This window comes from Dermacentor albipictus, chromosome 5, assembly GCF_038994185.2.
Source record: "Dermacentor albipictus isolate Rhodes 1998 colony chromosome 5, USDA_Dalb.pri_finalv2, whole genome shotgun sequence".
Lineage (NCBI taxonomy): Eukaryota > Metazoa > Arthropoda > Arachnida > Ixodida > Ixodidae > Dermacentor > Dermacentor albipictus.
In genome coordinates, this window is record NC_091825.1 from 21,058,614 (window position 1) to 21,074,071 (window position 15,458).

A 15,458-nucleotide genomic window follows, 5' to 3' on the forward strand; every position below is an offset into this window, starting at 1 on the left:
TGACTCCAACACTTGAAGCTGTTAGTCATCCCACAATAGCATCAAACAATTTCACTCTCGATCTGCATTGTTTCTTCACTACAATAGCAGGAAGAAGATTTCACTCTTTTTTCCCTACAACAACGTCAGAAACAGCTCTGAATGGCTGCCAGCACAGTCATTAGGTGTCTTGGTGCTCCTACTGTGACTGGAGTAGGTGCATGTGCACGTGTATAATTAAGGAACGCATACTAAACAGTACTATGTTCCATGACAGTGGTCTACTTTCATTCTTAATATGCTTCACTGCAGAAAATGGCTGCGTAGCGGCGAAGCTGACTTAAGGGAACTGGTCTAATGAAGCATATTACTTTTGCCTTCTGCGCACTCCTAAAGAGAAAGCTGTAGCTCTAGCCCAACTCCGACACGGCATATTCAAATACATGTGAAATACAGAAACGCTTGTCTGAGATAACCCCTGGACCGAATTTAAGAAAATTTGTTGCATTTGAGAGACAAAGGTAAATTATAGTGATTGTTGGAAACGGAATTTCAATTGAGAGCCTGAATTTTGTAAAAAAAATTTTCAAAATTTGGAAGTTAAAAAAAGAATAGAAGCACAATGTTTACAAATTAATAGCTCTGCATCAAGAACAGATATCGTGTTCTGTAAATAGCATCCATTAGATCATTCAAAGCAGACAAATTCGACATGTCAATTTATATCTTATGTGAATTAGTTACGTTTGTGCACGAGTTTTGCAAAATCTGTATTTCAATATTACGAAACTTTTTGAGATTCATGTGTAACATATCCATTTTGTCCGCTTTAGATGTACTATCATATACAATTCACCTAATTGTGATATCATTTTTAATTCCTGAGTTAAGTTGTAAACTTCATAGTTTCATTTTCTGAAAACTTGCAATTTTTGTTAATTTTTATCGAAAATTGACCATCTAAATCAGAAATTCAAAACCGATGGTCACTAGATTTAATGTTTTTGTTTTAAATGCAACAAACCTCATCAAATTTGGTGATGTGGTTGACGAGAAAAACGAATTCTCCTTTTACAAGTATTTAGATAGGAGCACCCGAGCTAAAGTTGCCACTTAATGCATATCTCGATCTGAAGTGACCTGAGTTTGGCCTACACTGCCTGGACGCAAACAGCTTGGATTTAAATCTGATTTCGGCTAGCTACCTAGCACTTAATGGCAGTTACGATGCAGTTGTGCTGCGTAACGTACTCTCTTAAATTTTTTCTTGCAGTGGGGTTAGGGAAGTTTTTCTGGAGATTTAGGGCTATGCTTATACAATCAGGAAGATTGGTCGGAATTCTTGAGTCTCCCGGACAAATCGGAAGAGTTGGCATGTATGTGCATGCAGTCAACACAAGGGACTAGATATGATAACAGACTACTGCGCTTGTCGCTATTGTTGTGATTTGAGCACTGCTCATGTTTTTGTCCAATAAAGAGTGAGATTCTTGTCTCAGACCTTTGGTAGTGTTTGGTTCATTTCAATCACTGCAGTTTGACATTATGATATTCATCATTCGTGCACTGACCTTTGAGGAGTGCACAGTCTTTCTGGAGGCCTGTGGAGCGCGATAGGAAGTTTCCCGCCAGCACAAAGCAGGCAGGAGCACCTTGCGCGAAACCAGTGAACAGCACCCGCAGGTGTGACAGGACCTGCGCAACCACAGAATGCCAGGTGTTCACTGGATATCTGTGGACTACTCTGCAGATATTAGACAGCCTCAGCACAGCATTACCATTATCAATCTCTGGTAAGTTTGCTGGAAATGTTATTGCATAACAACATTGACGAGCCAAGGCTGTCCATTTCAATCGTAACTCGCCTGTGTTGCTTGCTCTTCATCGGGAACAAAAGAATTTACGGTGACTTTTCACTTCAGGAACGTGGGTGACACGCAGGCGTATGGGTGCTATAGCGCACACGACGCTATCGGCCCTCGGTGAACCTTGACGCCTACACTGTCCACATCGCAGATCGTATTCAAGACAGGGCTTGCACGGCCACGCCATACAGAGCAGCCACCAGAGTAGAACGCCCCTTCGTAAACATTTGCTTAGTAACTAAATTAACTAGCATGGTGCCAGCATGCACAGGCAAACATGAACACTTCACACTCGATGACCGTGGACATTCAGTCAAGATGCTGGTGTGAGGAATCATGGCAGCAGCAGCGAGCGAAGTGACGCTTCAACATAAAGTGAGGGGTGAGAACACAGTGCACACAAAGCTACGAGGAGTCAACCCACCTAGACTGTGACCCCAAAGCAGATTGCTTTCAAGATAAAACCTGTGCGACCGCGCACAGCCAAAGTACAATGCCCCACCTCCGTCCCCTTCCCGAATGTCACGTGCACAAAGGAATATGGCACGCTTCCTCTCTTGTGCACGCGAGATTGAGCCGCCATCGTCAGCTCACAGTCACACGCTTTCACTCGCACACACAGCATATGGCGCATGAGGATGATGTTCTCCCAGTACGTCTGCATTGCAAACAATACCTGTAGCAACTGACTGGCGTGCCTCTGCCTACCTTCTGTCTCCGCGACGCTTCACCTTGCTTGTCTTTCCTGCCTTTGCTCAACGTTACTTACACTTTCCTCTAGGTGACACGACTTTGCCGTGTGCTCGCGTTTCTTCGTAGTTTCCCTGCATGTGATTTTCTTCACCTCCAAGCACCTTCCCCGTTCGCTTGCTTTACAGCTTTAGACAGACACTGCTGATTTCAAGAGCTGGACAGTTACACTTGTGGGTAAAAAGCACCCAGGCCGACCCCCACAAGCATCAAGATGGCCAGGCGAGATGAAGCGTTCCGCATCTGGCAGTGGAACTGCAGGAGTTTCACTATGCAGAAAGCCTCCCTGCAGCAATACCTACGCAGCCACGACACCAAGCCCCACGTAATCCTACTGCAAGAAACTCTAATACACACTGCCACGTTCACCTGTTACCAGTAGTTGCCAGGCCTCGCGGGAGGACGTAGTACCGCCACGCTGGTTTTTTAAAAAGCTCACCTGCCTCGCGCATGACCTCGGCACGTCCGAGGTGGACAATGTCACGACGGAGATTCTCCCAAGTGACACGTCCCAACAAAGTGTGTACATACTCAACGTGTACAGCAGCCCCACACAAACGACTCACCGTTTCCGACGCCTCTTCCAGAGAGCTATCCGTCTTGCTGGCTCAAACCCGCTCGTGATAGCTGGCGACTTCAACGCTGCGCATCGCACCTCGGGTTACATATATGACACCCCCAAGAGTACCGCACTGTGGCAGCATGCGAACGACCTGGATCTCACCCTAGTGATGGACAAGGCGTTCCCTACTCACATCGGCACGTCCATGCACAGAGACACCACCTCGGATCTCTGCTTCGTGAAGAACACAGCTGATGCCAGCTGGTCCAATCTTGAGGAGGATCTTGGCAGCGACCATCTCATACTGGTGGTGCACTTATTCAGCATCGTCAGGAAGCCCAAGTCGTACATGTGGGTCGCCTGGGACCTCTTTTGCAAGACTCGTGCCTCACGACTCCCTCCAGACACTGCCCTGAATCTCGAGACCTGGACGGCTCAGCTCAAGGCTGACGTCAGTAAGGCCACGAAAACATTTAGCATCGACGTTTCAACCGAGAAGATGAACAGCTGCCTCACCCATTTGCTCGAGGCCAAACAGTCTCTATTGACACGATGGAAGAGCCAGCGTCTCAACTGCAGGCTCTGCAAACGCATTGCAGAACTGAACCAGACTATAATGGAACACTGCAGCACCCTATCCAAACAGCAATGGGACGAGGTGTGCAACTACGTCGACAGACAGGTCCGCAACGGGAAGACGTGGAACCTCCTCAAACACCTGCTCGACGACACCAACACCCACACGAATTAGCGCCACTCGCTCACCAAAATCCTTCACCAGGCCAAAGGCACCGCTTCTCCGGATGACATTGTCAAAATGCTTGTGCATAAGTACCTGCCGATACCCACAGGCCCGCCGACCCTACATCCCGATTACACAGGTACCGACAACAGCCTCCTAGATGCCGAATTTTCCGTCGAAGAGATCCGCCGGGTTCTCCACGAACTAAACAGCCGTTCCGCCCCGGGCACCAATGGCATAACCAACAAGCTCCTGCGGAACTTAGACGACCCCTCGGTCGTGTACTTCACGGGCGCCATCAATGATGTATGGGGGCGGGGCGAGTTACCTGAGGTCTGGAAACTCGCCCAGACGATCCTCATTCCAAAACCGGGCAAGGCGCCTGGTGTCGGTAACTTTCGCCCCATCTTGCTCACGTTGTGCGTGGGTAAGGTGGCCGAGCATGTCGCACTCAACAGTCGGCTGGTATCTGGAAGACCAAGACTGTTTTACACAACACATGATTGGCTTCCGACCTGGGCCCTCGACACAGGATACGATGCCTCTCCTGAAACACCAGATCATAGACGGCAGGGCCACTTGGGGAACCCACGCCATACTCGGCCTCCACCTGGAGAAGGCGTTCGATAACATCGAGCACTCGGCAATACTTAAGGCGATCGCAGACCTAGGGCTCGGATGCCGGTTCTACGAGTTCGTCCGCTCCTTCCTAACCCGTCGCAAGACCATGCTCCATGCCAAAGACCTCACCGGAAGAAGTCGAGCTTGGACAGCGTGCGGCGAGAGGACGGACCCCCCAGGGCTGCGTCCTCTCACCAACGCTGTTCAACCTTGTGAAGATCAGGCTCTCCGATCGCCTCTCAAAGATACAAGGCCTCAACCATATGGTATATGCGGACGACATCACCATCTGGTGCTCCGCAGGGTCGGACAGCTTTATCCAATCCTCTCTGCAGGATGCAGTCGAAACCACCAAGTCCTACCTCGACCACACGGTGTTGTGTCGGCAGCGGCAGGCAAGTGGGGGGCCCCGGCCAGCAAACGCGCGCGAGCGCCGGCGCAGTGAAGGAGACTTGGAGCTAACTGCTCCCGATGAAAACCGGAACAAAGACTCGGCCAACCCGCGGCCGTTTATTGCTAATAAAGGCTTCACATGCCAGATGACACCTCCAGATTGGCCCAAGCTCGTCACATGACAGAAGGGGGGTGCGCCATCTAGCTAAACAACTACAAAACATACATGTACGATGACACAGAGATCTGACAGGGGGCGACACTATACTACACACGGGCCTCAAGTGCTCCTCCACCAAATCGAAGCTTTTGCTCTACTCTCCAAAATGACAAGGCAAAAGGCCTAAGGGGTGGAGAAACCCCCCACCGAGCGAAACATCGCTGTCTGCACCAGAGACGGTTGCCCAATCCCCAGGCTCGAATCCATCCAAGTACTGAGAATGATAATCAAGGCGGGCGGATCAAACATCCAAACGGTCCACAAGCTGATGACAAAGACGGACAATGCAATACAACTTGTACGCATGGTGGCCAACCATCACCACGGCCCCAAAGAAGACAATCTACTACGTCCCGTACACGCGTTCGTTCATGTCACTTTACCTATCTCGCAGCAATGCACAAGTGGAAACAATCAGAGCATTACGAGCTCAATACACTCATCCAAAAGGTAGTGAAGCGGGCCCTCGGGCTCCCTATCACCACGCTGATGTATCGACTCGTCGACCTCTGGGTGCACAATATGCTCGAAGAGATCGCTGAGGCTCAGGAGAGAGCGCAGATGATACGACTGACGACGACCAAGACGGGCCGTCACATCTTGCCCGAGCTCGGCTACTTCCCACCGAAAACCCAGGATCCGCCGAAGTTTACGCCAGTTCCCCGCGAGCTCCGCGACCTGGTCACGATCGCACCCATTCCACGAAACGTACACCCGGAACAACCTCAACCTCAACCGCCCAACCTCAACGAGACAGCTGACGACGCTGTGCGCACGCTTACCGACCGCGTCGTCAGCCCTGGGCAACTTCGTCTCGGTGAGTTGGAGGCAAACAGGGACGCCCCAGCAACGTAAAATGAAATCGCTAAACATTTTTACTTGGAATGACGTCTTCAATTAATTAATTCAATTAATTAATTCGTCTCATTTACTTGAATGACTTTAATAAAGGTCCTAGAGGACCTTTATTAAAGTTTTTCCAATCCAATCCTAAGGTGCTCTCAACTGAGGACGTTTGTTCACCTACTGAAGGCAAGATATATTTATTCAGCTCACTAAAATCATCATCCGATTCACTAAACTGAAGTGAATGGTATCCATGAAGTGCATGAGCAGAAACAGTCATTATCCTGCCAACACTTCACTCTGCAAATCACGCCAAAATCTCTTCAAGCATGGAAGAAGGAAAATAGAAAAAGTGTTGTCTTCGGCTGGACACAGTGCAAAGTGTAGTTATTAGTTGAAAAAGTTTCCAAAATCCGGCCAAACTAACCCAAATAACCGGAAAAAGCGAGCATGTCCGTGTGTTGGGAGAGGCCTGACACATGACCACCAAGGGTTAAGGTTCTTAGTTCTGCTTATCCCCATCACAACCAGTAACGTTCATTGCTTCGCATCCTCTGATAGTGCACATAAATATATTTATGAACCTTAACCAAAGCTACATGGGGCACTCTGTATATGCAACAGCCTGCAGTGGGAATACACAAGAAGGTAGACTGTGGGTCAAAGGATATCGTGGAAAAATGAGCCACCATGGCGACAGCACAGACCTTGGGTTGGTCTAGCCAGACATCAGAGAGGAGCACAAACAGGGCATTGTCTGGCACATCGCTCAGCTCCAGCTGTGTCCGTAATTTCTCTGGAAACTTGTCGAAGATGCTGGCACCGCCCATGTATTTCCTGCAGTGTGATTGAAAGAAATGCTCGGTTGCGCCTGAGCATTCAACTTCTGCCTGGTCCAGAGAGGCTGCTAGTTTTTATGCAACAGTCGCAAAAACAGTCACAAGATTAAATTCATGGCCAAGACACTGTTTCTCAAAGCTTTGGCTGTAGCCCGTCTAGTTAGGCCTCGCCTACGTGCTGTTTTGAAAGAGCACGAAAATGAATTTCAGTTTCAGACGTACTTCACTGCACATCACGCAAAAGACAGGACAAAAAATTCACAGACGATTATGATACTCTTCAATGCAAGATCTGAGTGCGACTTTATACGTGTTTTCATTTCGTGTGTCAATATTTTGCATTATGATTAGTATATAGGTACATGGTTTATATTCATGGTTTCCTTCCACCAACGACGACAGCGGCCCTTTGTCGCGGGGAAATCGTGCCACCAGTGTCAGCGGCGATGACACCCAAGGGAGCGCCACGTCGAGCCTTACTCGTAGCTGCTCACCACTGCCCCTCGCAGGAGCAGCGATCCTCGTCACACACGCTGGTACCGCAGACTGACCTCAACAGCTGACGCCGTGGATGTGCGTAGCGCTCCCCACCTCAAGCCATCCTAGCCCCCCCCCCCTCCCCCCCTCCCTCCTTTTGGAAGTACAGATGAGATAGCCCACGTGGCTGCGGATGCCGCAGCCACCGAGAAATCAGTGCATGCGTAGGCAAAATATGTCTATATATAACAATGAGTTCTTGTTTATTGAACACCGTTTATTTTGAACACCAACATAACAGCGTGCGCTTACACACGACTGCAATATGGCGAAATTTCACTGGCGCTGCAAAGGAATACAGTCGAACCCGACTATATCAAACCCGTTTACATCAAATTATTCTATATATCGAACAATTTCTGGGCATGGTATAGTTACAATGAGTATATATAGCAAAAATTACGTTTACATCGGACAAAAATAGCAGCGACTCCCGATATATAAAACGTCGAGTGGCGGAAAAGTGCCCCCGGAAATTGGCTATCCCTCGCGGATGCGGGGAAACCCGACGACGCGGCTCCATCCAACCGCTCTCCCTACCGTGACCGCGCTGCTTCGAACGAGCCGTCGACACCCTGCAAAAAATGATCCTGGCCTGCCCGCAGCGCTTGCTCAGACAGCTAATCGGAGGCTCTTGTGCCTTCGTGCAAAATAGCGAAAGTGCAAGTTGTCTCGGTGCTCTTCTGGTCCATTGTGTGTGTGCCTTGTGGGCCTCCTCCTGCAGTGTTGCCATGATAAAGCGGCAGAATTTGCCTTTCGCTGTGAAGCTCGAAATCATAACTCGGGTCGAACGCGGTGAGAAGTCGGATGTGTCGGATCCCCGCAGCGTGAATGATTCCGAGGAACTCTCAGGACGATCTTGAAGAATATAAGGGGAAAATTAGGGCTAAAGCAGCCAAACTCTCGCCCCGGTGCCCGTGGCGCCTGACGTGTATGCACGGCCGTGTACGAGTGGTTCATCCGAAATTGCTTAGGCTGTGCCGGCTTCCGTGTGCTCGGTGATGACTGTAAATTCTGGTGAATGCGAGCGACGCAGCCGTTGCCGGTGTTGTCGAAACTTGGAGCGAGCTGTCAGAATTTCCAGAAGCTGCTGACGAATCAACAGTGGACAAGTTTGTGAGAGCAAATGATAGTGTCGCAACCACGGGAGAGCCCAAAAACTAAGACTACATTGCCGACATCGTACCGAGCACAAGTGAAAGTGGGCACAATGAGGAAATCAACGACAGTCCTTTGACTACATCCTCCGAAGGGATTGGTGCGCTCGCACTAGTCCGGTACTTCTGCGCGAATGCGGAAGGTTGCGGCCTCAGCTGCTCCAGACTCCTTAGACAATGAGGAGAAGTGCGTGCGTCGTAGGCAGCGAAATTGCCCAAGCAGAAAGCTAGTTTCATCAATAAAGTGATATTATAGATAGTATGTGCTTTTATGACATCCAATTATTCAGCAGGCTTATATCGAATTATGCTCTATATCGAACTGATCAATCAGCGTTTTCTTGCGAGTTCGATATAGCCGGGTTTGACTGTACTGAAGCAATAAATTAAAACTTTCGCGGACGCCGATGGTCAAATGGTTTAATTACGTGCAGCTGCTTGTGTACGCAGCTCAAGAATTGTTTGCCACATGACCGAGAGACTGCCGAAGCAATGCATTCACTACCCACTGCCAACAGTTTTCATGATTGTGTCATCCCACTGCAGGCGACACTATCAGCTGCGGGGGCAGAGTGGGCGTGAAAGCGTGGCTGCCTGGCTTTGTTTTGTACTGCCAATGTGAAGATATCATCGACACGGCATGAAACTATCATTCGTTGGCAGCTCTGATACTCAACAAATTTCTTTCCTCACTCAAATTTGCTTTTTCCAATTGCTCGATAGGAACACTTAGCGGCTCCTTACGTGTAATAAATATCCATCGGCGACTGTACTTATTTTTTTATTTTTTTTTACAATACCGCTAAAGGCCCTCGGATGAGGGTATTACATGGGGGGGGGGGGGGCTACAAGAAAGAACACAAGTGTACATTCAGGTACAGCATACATAAAAAGAAACATTTACAAGAGTTTTTTTTTCCGCTCAACAAGGCAGTGTAGTTATTATATTGAACCAAGAAACAAAAAAAAGAAAAAAGCAACATACATAAAAACATCAGGAGCAAGCAACAACTCACAAAGGATCCAAAATATCAGGGAAACACACATTTTTAACAGCAAGTCACAGTAGTGCGAATTGTTTCCTTAAATTTGGCTATGTCAGTTTCCATGGCTATGTATGAGGGTAAATCGTTCCAATCGATGATAGTGCGTGGTACGAAGGATTGAGCGAAAGTTGATGACCGACACAAAATGCGTTTCACTTTGTTAGGGTGATCGCGCCGAGGAAAGATAATCGGCGGTGCCTGAAAAAAATCATCACGAAATGAGGAGTGGTGGAAAATTTTATAAAATAGTGATAAGCGAGAATGTTTTTGACGAAGGCTCAAAGATTGCAAGGCAGCACGTTTCTTTAAAGATGTAATGCTGGTGAATGTTGAATAATCTGAAAAAATAAATTGAGCAGCACGGTTCTGCAGGGCTTCAAGGTTAGAGGCTAGATATACCTGATGGGGATCCCAAATTGCCGCATAAAGGATTGGATATAAATACAAGAAAATGTTGATGTAATGAAGCAAATTGCCACTTTAACCAACTTCGTTATATTAAGGTTTAAGTCTACTTATAATCTTTCGTATAACTTATAGCAAATTTGAGTGGCAAAAGTTTGCTTATGCACAGGAGAGAAGTCCTGAAAATCTGTAGGCTTCTGTTTGACTGCACTTCTGCTATCGCTGTTGCTTTCTTTTGCCTGCTAAATGTAGCAGGCTATGTAACTGGGCAAAAGCAGAAACCATCCAGGGCCTATATGCTTATGAACAGCAAAAGTGTCTATTGGTTCTTTCCAAGTGTGTGTGTGGAGGGGGGAGGGGGCCGAAGCCTCCCCTCTCTCCTCCACACACACACCTAAAGCCACACACATAAAGCTGAGCCCCCCACCGGAAAACTCAGGAGGGGCTTCGGGCCCAGGAGACCCCCCCGTAGTCGGCGCCTGTGGCGCGTTGCACAATTCCGGTTTCCGAAAGTCAACTTCGCCCCAATACAGAACCTTTATGCGGCGAAACATACCAAAAGTTAGAAGGTTTGTGAACAGGGATGAAGTACCTCAGACAGGCTGGCCAACGTTTCGATAGGAGGACCTATCTTCGTCAAAGGCGGCCTCGTCATCCTCGGCGTGTTAGTTTTAAAGGGTTAGTGCAGTGACGTCACGTGCGGGTGTTGTCGCTGGCGGCTGGTTTTAAAGAGAGAGATTACAAGAGGGAACAGGCGCTGTCGTCCGACGTCTGTGAGCCTCATTCTCAAGACGACGGGACAAGAGCGTGAGAGTGGGCATGCGGGGAGAAAAGAAAAGAAATAGAAGCAAAAAAAAAAGCGAAAAAAGGGGGAAAAAGGGGGGGGGCAAGGCGGCACCAAGACACAAAAAGGGGGGGAGTGAAAGAAAAAGAAAGAGAAAAATGAAATTTTAAGAAATACAGGGCCTTGGGAGCGTGTTGGGGATGCGAAAGGTTAGGAGGTATTCAGGGGGAGTCGGCGGCATGTTTTTGAGGCATTAGAAGGGCCGGTCAAGCGGTCTGTGCGCGAGGCGCGAGTAACACAAGAAACAGAAAAGAAGGAGAAAACCCAGACACACACACACACACTCAAAAAAAGCATGAGTTGAAAGTGACTTGAGTAGCATAGTAGTAATAGGTCGAGTAATTTTGAAATAGTTAAGGTGGCGACGAGGAGTCTGCGGTGCAATGTATGGGGTGACTGAAAGGCAGTGGCATGGTCTTTCAAGGGGCACTGCCCCACGTGCTTAACATAGGTGTCGTTACGGCGGCATCCAGAAGGCGATATTCTGGGTTGAGGCGCCGAAGAAGGCATATTGACTTCGGAATGTGTTGTCGAGGTTGTTTCAAGAAAAAAAAAGATTTAAAAAAAAGGGGGGGGGGAGGGGGAAGGGGGGGGGCGATATCGGTGAGGGTGACGCGTGCAGAAGCGGGCGGGGGCAAGTGTACATGGAAGAAGGGGATCGTACAGTTGGTATAGACGTAAAAACCTGAATGAGTACATTAAATTGAGTAGTAGGCAGAAAAAAAAATTTTTTTTTTTCTTTTCTCGAAATGGAAGAGTAGGTGAGGTTAAGAATTAAAGTTGGCTTGTGGCCTAATGTGTTTTGTGTATTGGTTGATGATATGAGAGTTTCAGATTTAAGTTACAGCTTTTAAAGATTCTAAGTTGCCGCGTGCCAAATTAATTCCTGTCGGGTGTAGGCAAGTTTAATTGCCTGCACCCGACAGTCATGACACCAACAGTCATGACATACCAACTCGCCCAAACTGCTACGCTTTTGTTTTTCCCCCTTTTTTTCGCTTTTTTTTTGCTTCTATTTCTTTTCTTTTCTCCCCGCATGCCCACTCTCACGCTCTTGTCCCGTCGTCTTGAGAATGAGGCTCACAGACGTCGGACGACAGCGCCTGTTCCCTCTTGTAATCTCTCTCTTTAAAACCAGCCGCCAGCGACAACACCTGCACGTGACGTCACTGCACTAACCCTTTAAAACTAACACGCCGAGGATGACGAGGCCGCCTTTGACGAAGATAGGTCCTCCTATCGAAACGTTGGCCAGCCTGTCTGAGGTACTTCATCCCTGTTCACAAACTTTATATCACAGTGTGCCATCCCATCTGTCAGCCCCTTTCTTGTTTTCAAAAGTTAGAAGGGGCATTTGTCACAGGGCATGGTATGTTTCCTTTAATTATACACTCGTGCACCTGCCGTCTCCTATCACAGAACGAGCACCGCTACGCCAAATAACTGACTGTAATTCGCATCCAACAGAGACAGCACACTAAGAAAGAAAGAAAGGCAGGACAAGGCGCTCCTGTCTTAGTTGTTTCTTAGCGTGCTGTCTCTGTTGGCACTTCACCTTTTAAACGCTATGAACCAACTAGTCCCACAATGTAATTTGTAAATACATGTGAATACATCTTGTGGAACCTCCCACACATGTGTTGACTCAGTGCACATGCATGACTGCAGTTAAGTCCTCCATTCAATTAGCTTCCTTTAATTCAAACTTTCTTTGATTCTAACAAAATTTCGGGTCCCTTTGAGTTCAAATTATCGAGATTCGACTGTAAATTAAATTCATTCTACTTTGTCGCCAACTGCCTCGTATTCGTCTATCCTTTAACATTTTCCCTACTGTTTTCAACAGTGCTTCCTTACTTTTTGGTCCAAGTTCATTAATGAGTATCACGGGAACCTTGCATAGCCCTGTGGCTGTATACTTAGGAATTTTCTCTTTGGCTTTCTTCCAGTCAAAATTTGTCAGCACCAGCTCCTGTTCCTTCTGGTTTCTTTCATACTGTTTTATTCCTCAACTACAACCTCGTCATCGCATTGGATTCGGCTGTTATTTTTCAGATGTAATTTAATGCCACGTCCCCTTCCACTTTGTTTCCATCTTCGTCTAGGATATGTTGTTGTACTGTTCCAGCCTCCTTGCATAGTACATTCATGTGGTTTCAAAGTATTCTAGGTGCGGCCTTCTTTTTCTCACGTATTTCTGACACCCAACATTTACTCACCTTTTTCTTTGCTTGCACCAGTATTCGAACCATAGATTTTTTCTCTTGGAACATTTCCCATTTTTTGGCTACTTCACCATGTGGCAACTACGCTTTCTTTGCCTGCTTGTGATCTGGGGATGCTTTCTGTCGTTCGGCGATCGCTTCTCGTATCTCCCTGTTCCACCAGCTTTTTGGTTTCGTTTTTCTTTTCCAATGAACATGTTGTTTCTCTTTCTGTATTTCGGTCGTTATTACACTTAGAAGCTCCCTATATTCCCACTCCTTTACTTGGCCATTTAGCAAATTCTTCCTCGATTCTTGTCATTATATTTGTTATTTGTTAAGTGTTCAAATTTGGACTGTGCATTTTGCACTCCTTGCTCTCTTTCCCAACTACACATCCCATATTCAAAATGATGCTTTTATGGTCACTCCCTATGCTGCTATACCCTTCCTCGTCAATGACCATTTTGTTCAGCTTATCATGAATTCCATCTGTCATCAGACAGTAATCAATGGTCGATTGCCGGTTTCTCACTTGCCACGTGGACTGACCGTCACACTTAGGCCCTGTATTCACGACAATGAGATTATGTTGCTCACAATGACCTAGCATTGACGTCCTATTGTTGTCGGTATAGCCATCTAGACCCTGTATGTGGGCTTTCATGTCACCTAATAGGATAATTTCAGCATCATTCCCAAAACCCTTAATCTCAGCATTTAGGCATTTCACTAACTCTTGATTCTTCTGTCTGCAATGATTTCCAGTCCACAAAAACTTTATGCCCAGCCAAGTTTTCTTTCCACTGATTGTACAGGATAACCAAAGATGCTCTTGACATTTTGAATTTACTCTTTTCCATTTGGCTCCCTGATGGATGAGTATTCCGACTGCCCCTCCCTCTCTTTCCGATTTAGTTCTGTTGCACCCTTCCCAAACATAATTCTCAATCACTGGCAGCTTTTCAGAGTCTGTAAGGTGCGTTCCTGTAATCACATACACCCCTATTAGTTCTTTATTTACCTGCTCCTCAATCCCTACCCACATGTCCTTTCCTCTGCCACCCTGCATATTTATGTAGCCTATTGCATGGCAAGCTCTGATTCTTGTTTTCTTCCTCTTTGTGTTATTGATGGCGATGCTGCTCCGAGGTTCCCCTAGGGGACCTCAGAAGATTCTGGCCTACTGTGGCCTCCTTAGCGCCCATGGGCCCCCAAAAAAGCAACAGCAGGACCAGCACGTCGCCAGCCCACTTCTTATCCAAGCCTGTAATTGAAGCGGACTTCATCTTCTTGTTCAAAACCACCACACCTTCTCACTTCCTTGTTTACTTCTACAACCTTGAAACCCTTTCTCTTGGCTCATTGTTCATATCGCCTCTATCGCCTCATTAGCAGCCACTACGGCTCTTTGTATGTGACTGTCACATACAGGCACCTACGGCACCATGCATACCACGATCTGCACCTCAGGGGACAGCTTACACAAGTCGTCTACACCCTTTGCCAAGCGTTAGGCTAGTCCTACCCCTTTTCTTTTTAGCACATCATTTAGTTCACCTGCCACTACGACAAAGTTGCATCCATGGGTATTTTCTGCGAGTTTTCCGCAAGCTTTGCTTTTGCTCGCTCCATGACAGAACCCAGCATTCGCCCCGGAAATGTCCCTACCACCGCTCTTTTATCGCCTTTTGCCCTTTCCACAATCGCTTCTGAGCACCTATCCAGGTTTGAGTCACCGGCGATAATCACCATTTCACTTTGTCCTACCTCTTCCTGCTTCCCTTTGTCCTTTTCCGCTTGATTCGGACTTGACAAGGGGCACTGACCCATGCGCTCCTGCTTTTTCTGCGTGGTGGCCTCAAGGTAGGTGCCGCTCTTCCGAGCTAACCCTTCACCATGTTGCACGCATTCCACATACTTTGCTGGCACTCTCTCTCCTGTAACGTCGGGGGACTGCATTCCATTGTCACTACCAGTGTCGTTCACAATGGCGGCCCTGTTCAGATTTTCTTCGGCTACTTGAAGTCTTTTTTCCACTGCCTTCCGTGCATCACACTCCAGATTTAGCCCATTTTTGAGCCCTTCAACCTGTTTGACAAGCTCATCCTGGAGATCCTCTATTTTCTTTAGCCTAGCATTGACATCACTTGGATGGATGGATGTTATGAGCGTCCCCTTTGGAACGGGACAGTGGGTTGCGCCACCAAGCTCTTGATATTATACTGCCTAATGTCCTATTTAGGTTAAAAAAGAAAAAAAAAAACAATATGGACTCCCACAACCAAATTTTTTTACCCCTATAGCGAACTGTGCTTTTGTATGTCTCCGTTTCCTGTGGTTTCCCTACTTCCACCACACTTCATATTTTGCAGCACCACCTATGACCAAAAACCGAACTAGACAGTTGAACATGCCCAGCTCATCCACAGTCCCCGGTGGACAGGA

The 15,458-nt window shown here is 47.5% G+C and overlaps 1 protein-coding gene across 1 annotated transcript in view; it reads right to left on the bottom strand.

Annotated features, from left to right (window-relative positions):
- PolE2 (DNA polymerase epsilon subunit 2) overlaps positions 1 to 15,458 on the bottom strand; it is a 118,840-nt gene that overhangs the window by 66,608 nt on the left and 36,774 nt on the right. The window contains exons 6-7 of the mRNA XM_065427199.2: positions 6,686 to 6,815; positions 1,551 to 1,674 (exon numbers count right to left, since the gene is read on the bottom strand). Coding sequence (XP_065283271.1) covers positions 1,551 to 1,674; positions 6,686 to 6,815 — 254 coding nt within the window. The remainder of the gene's footprint in view (positions 1 to 1,550; positions 1,675 to 6,685; positions 6,816 to 15,458) is intronic.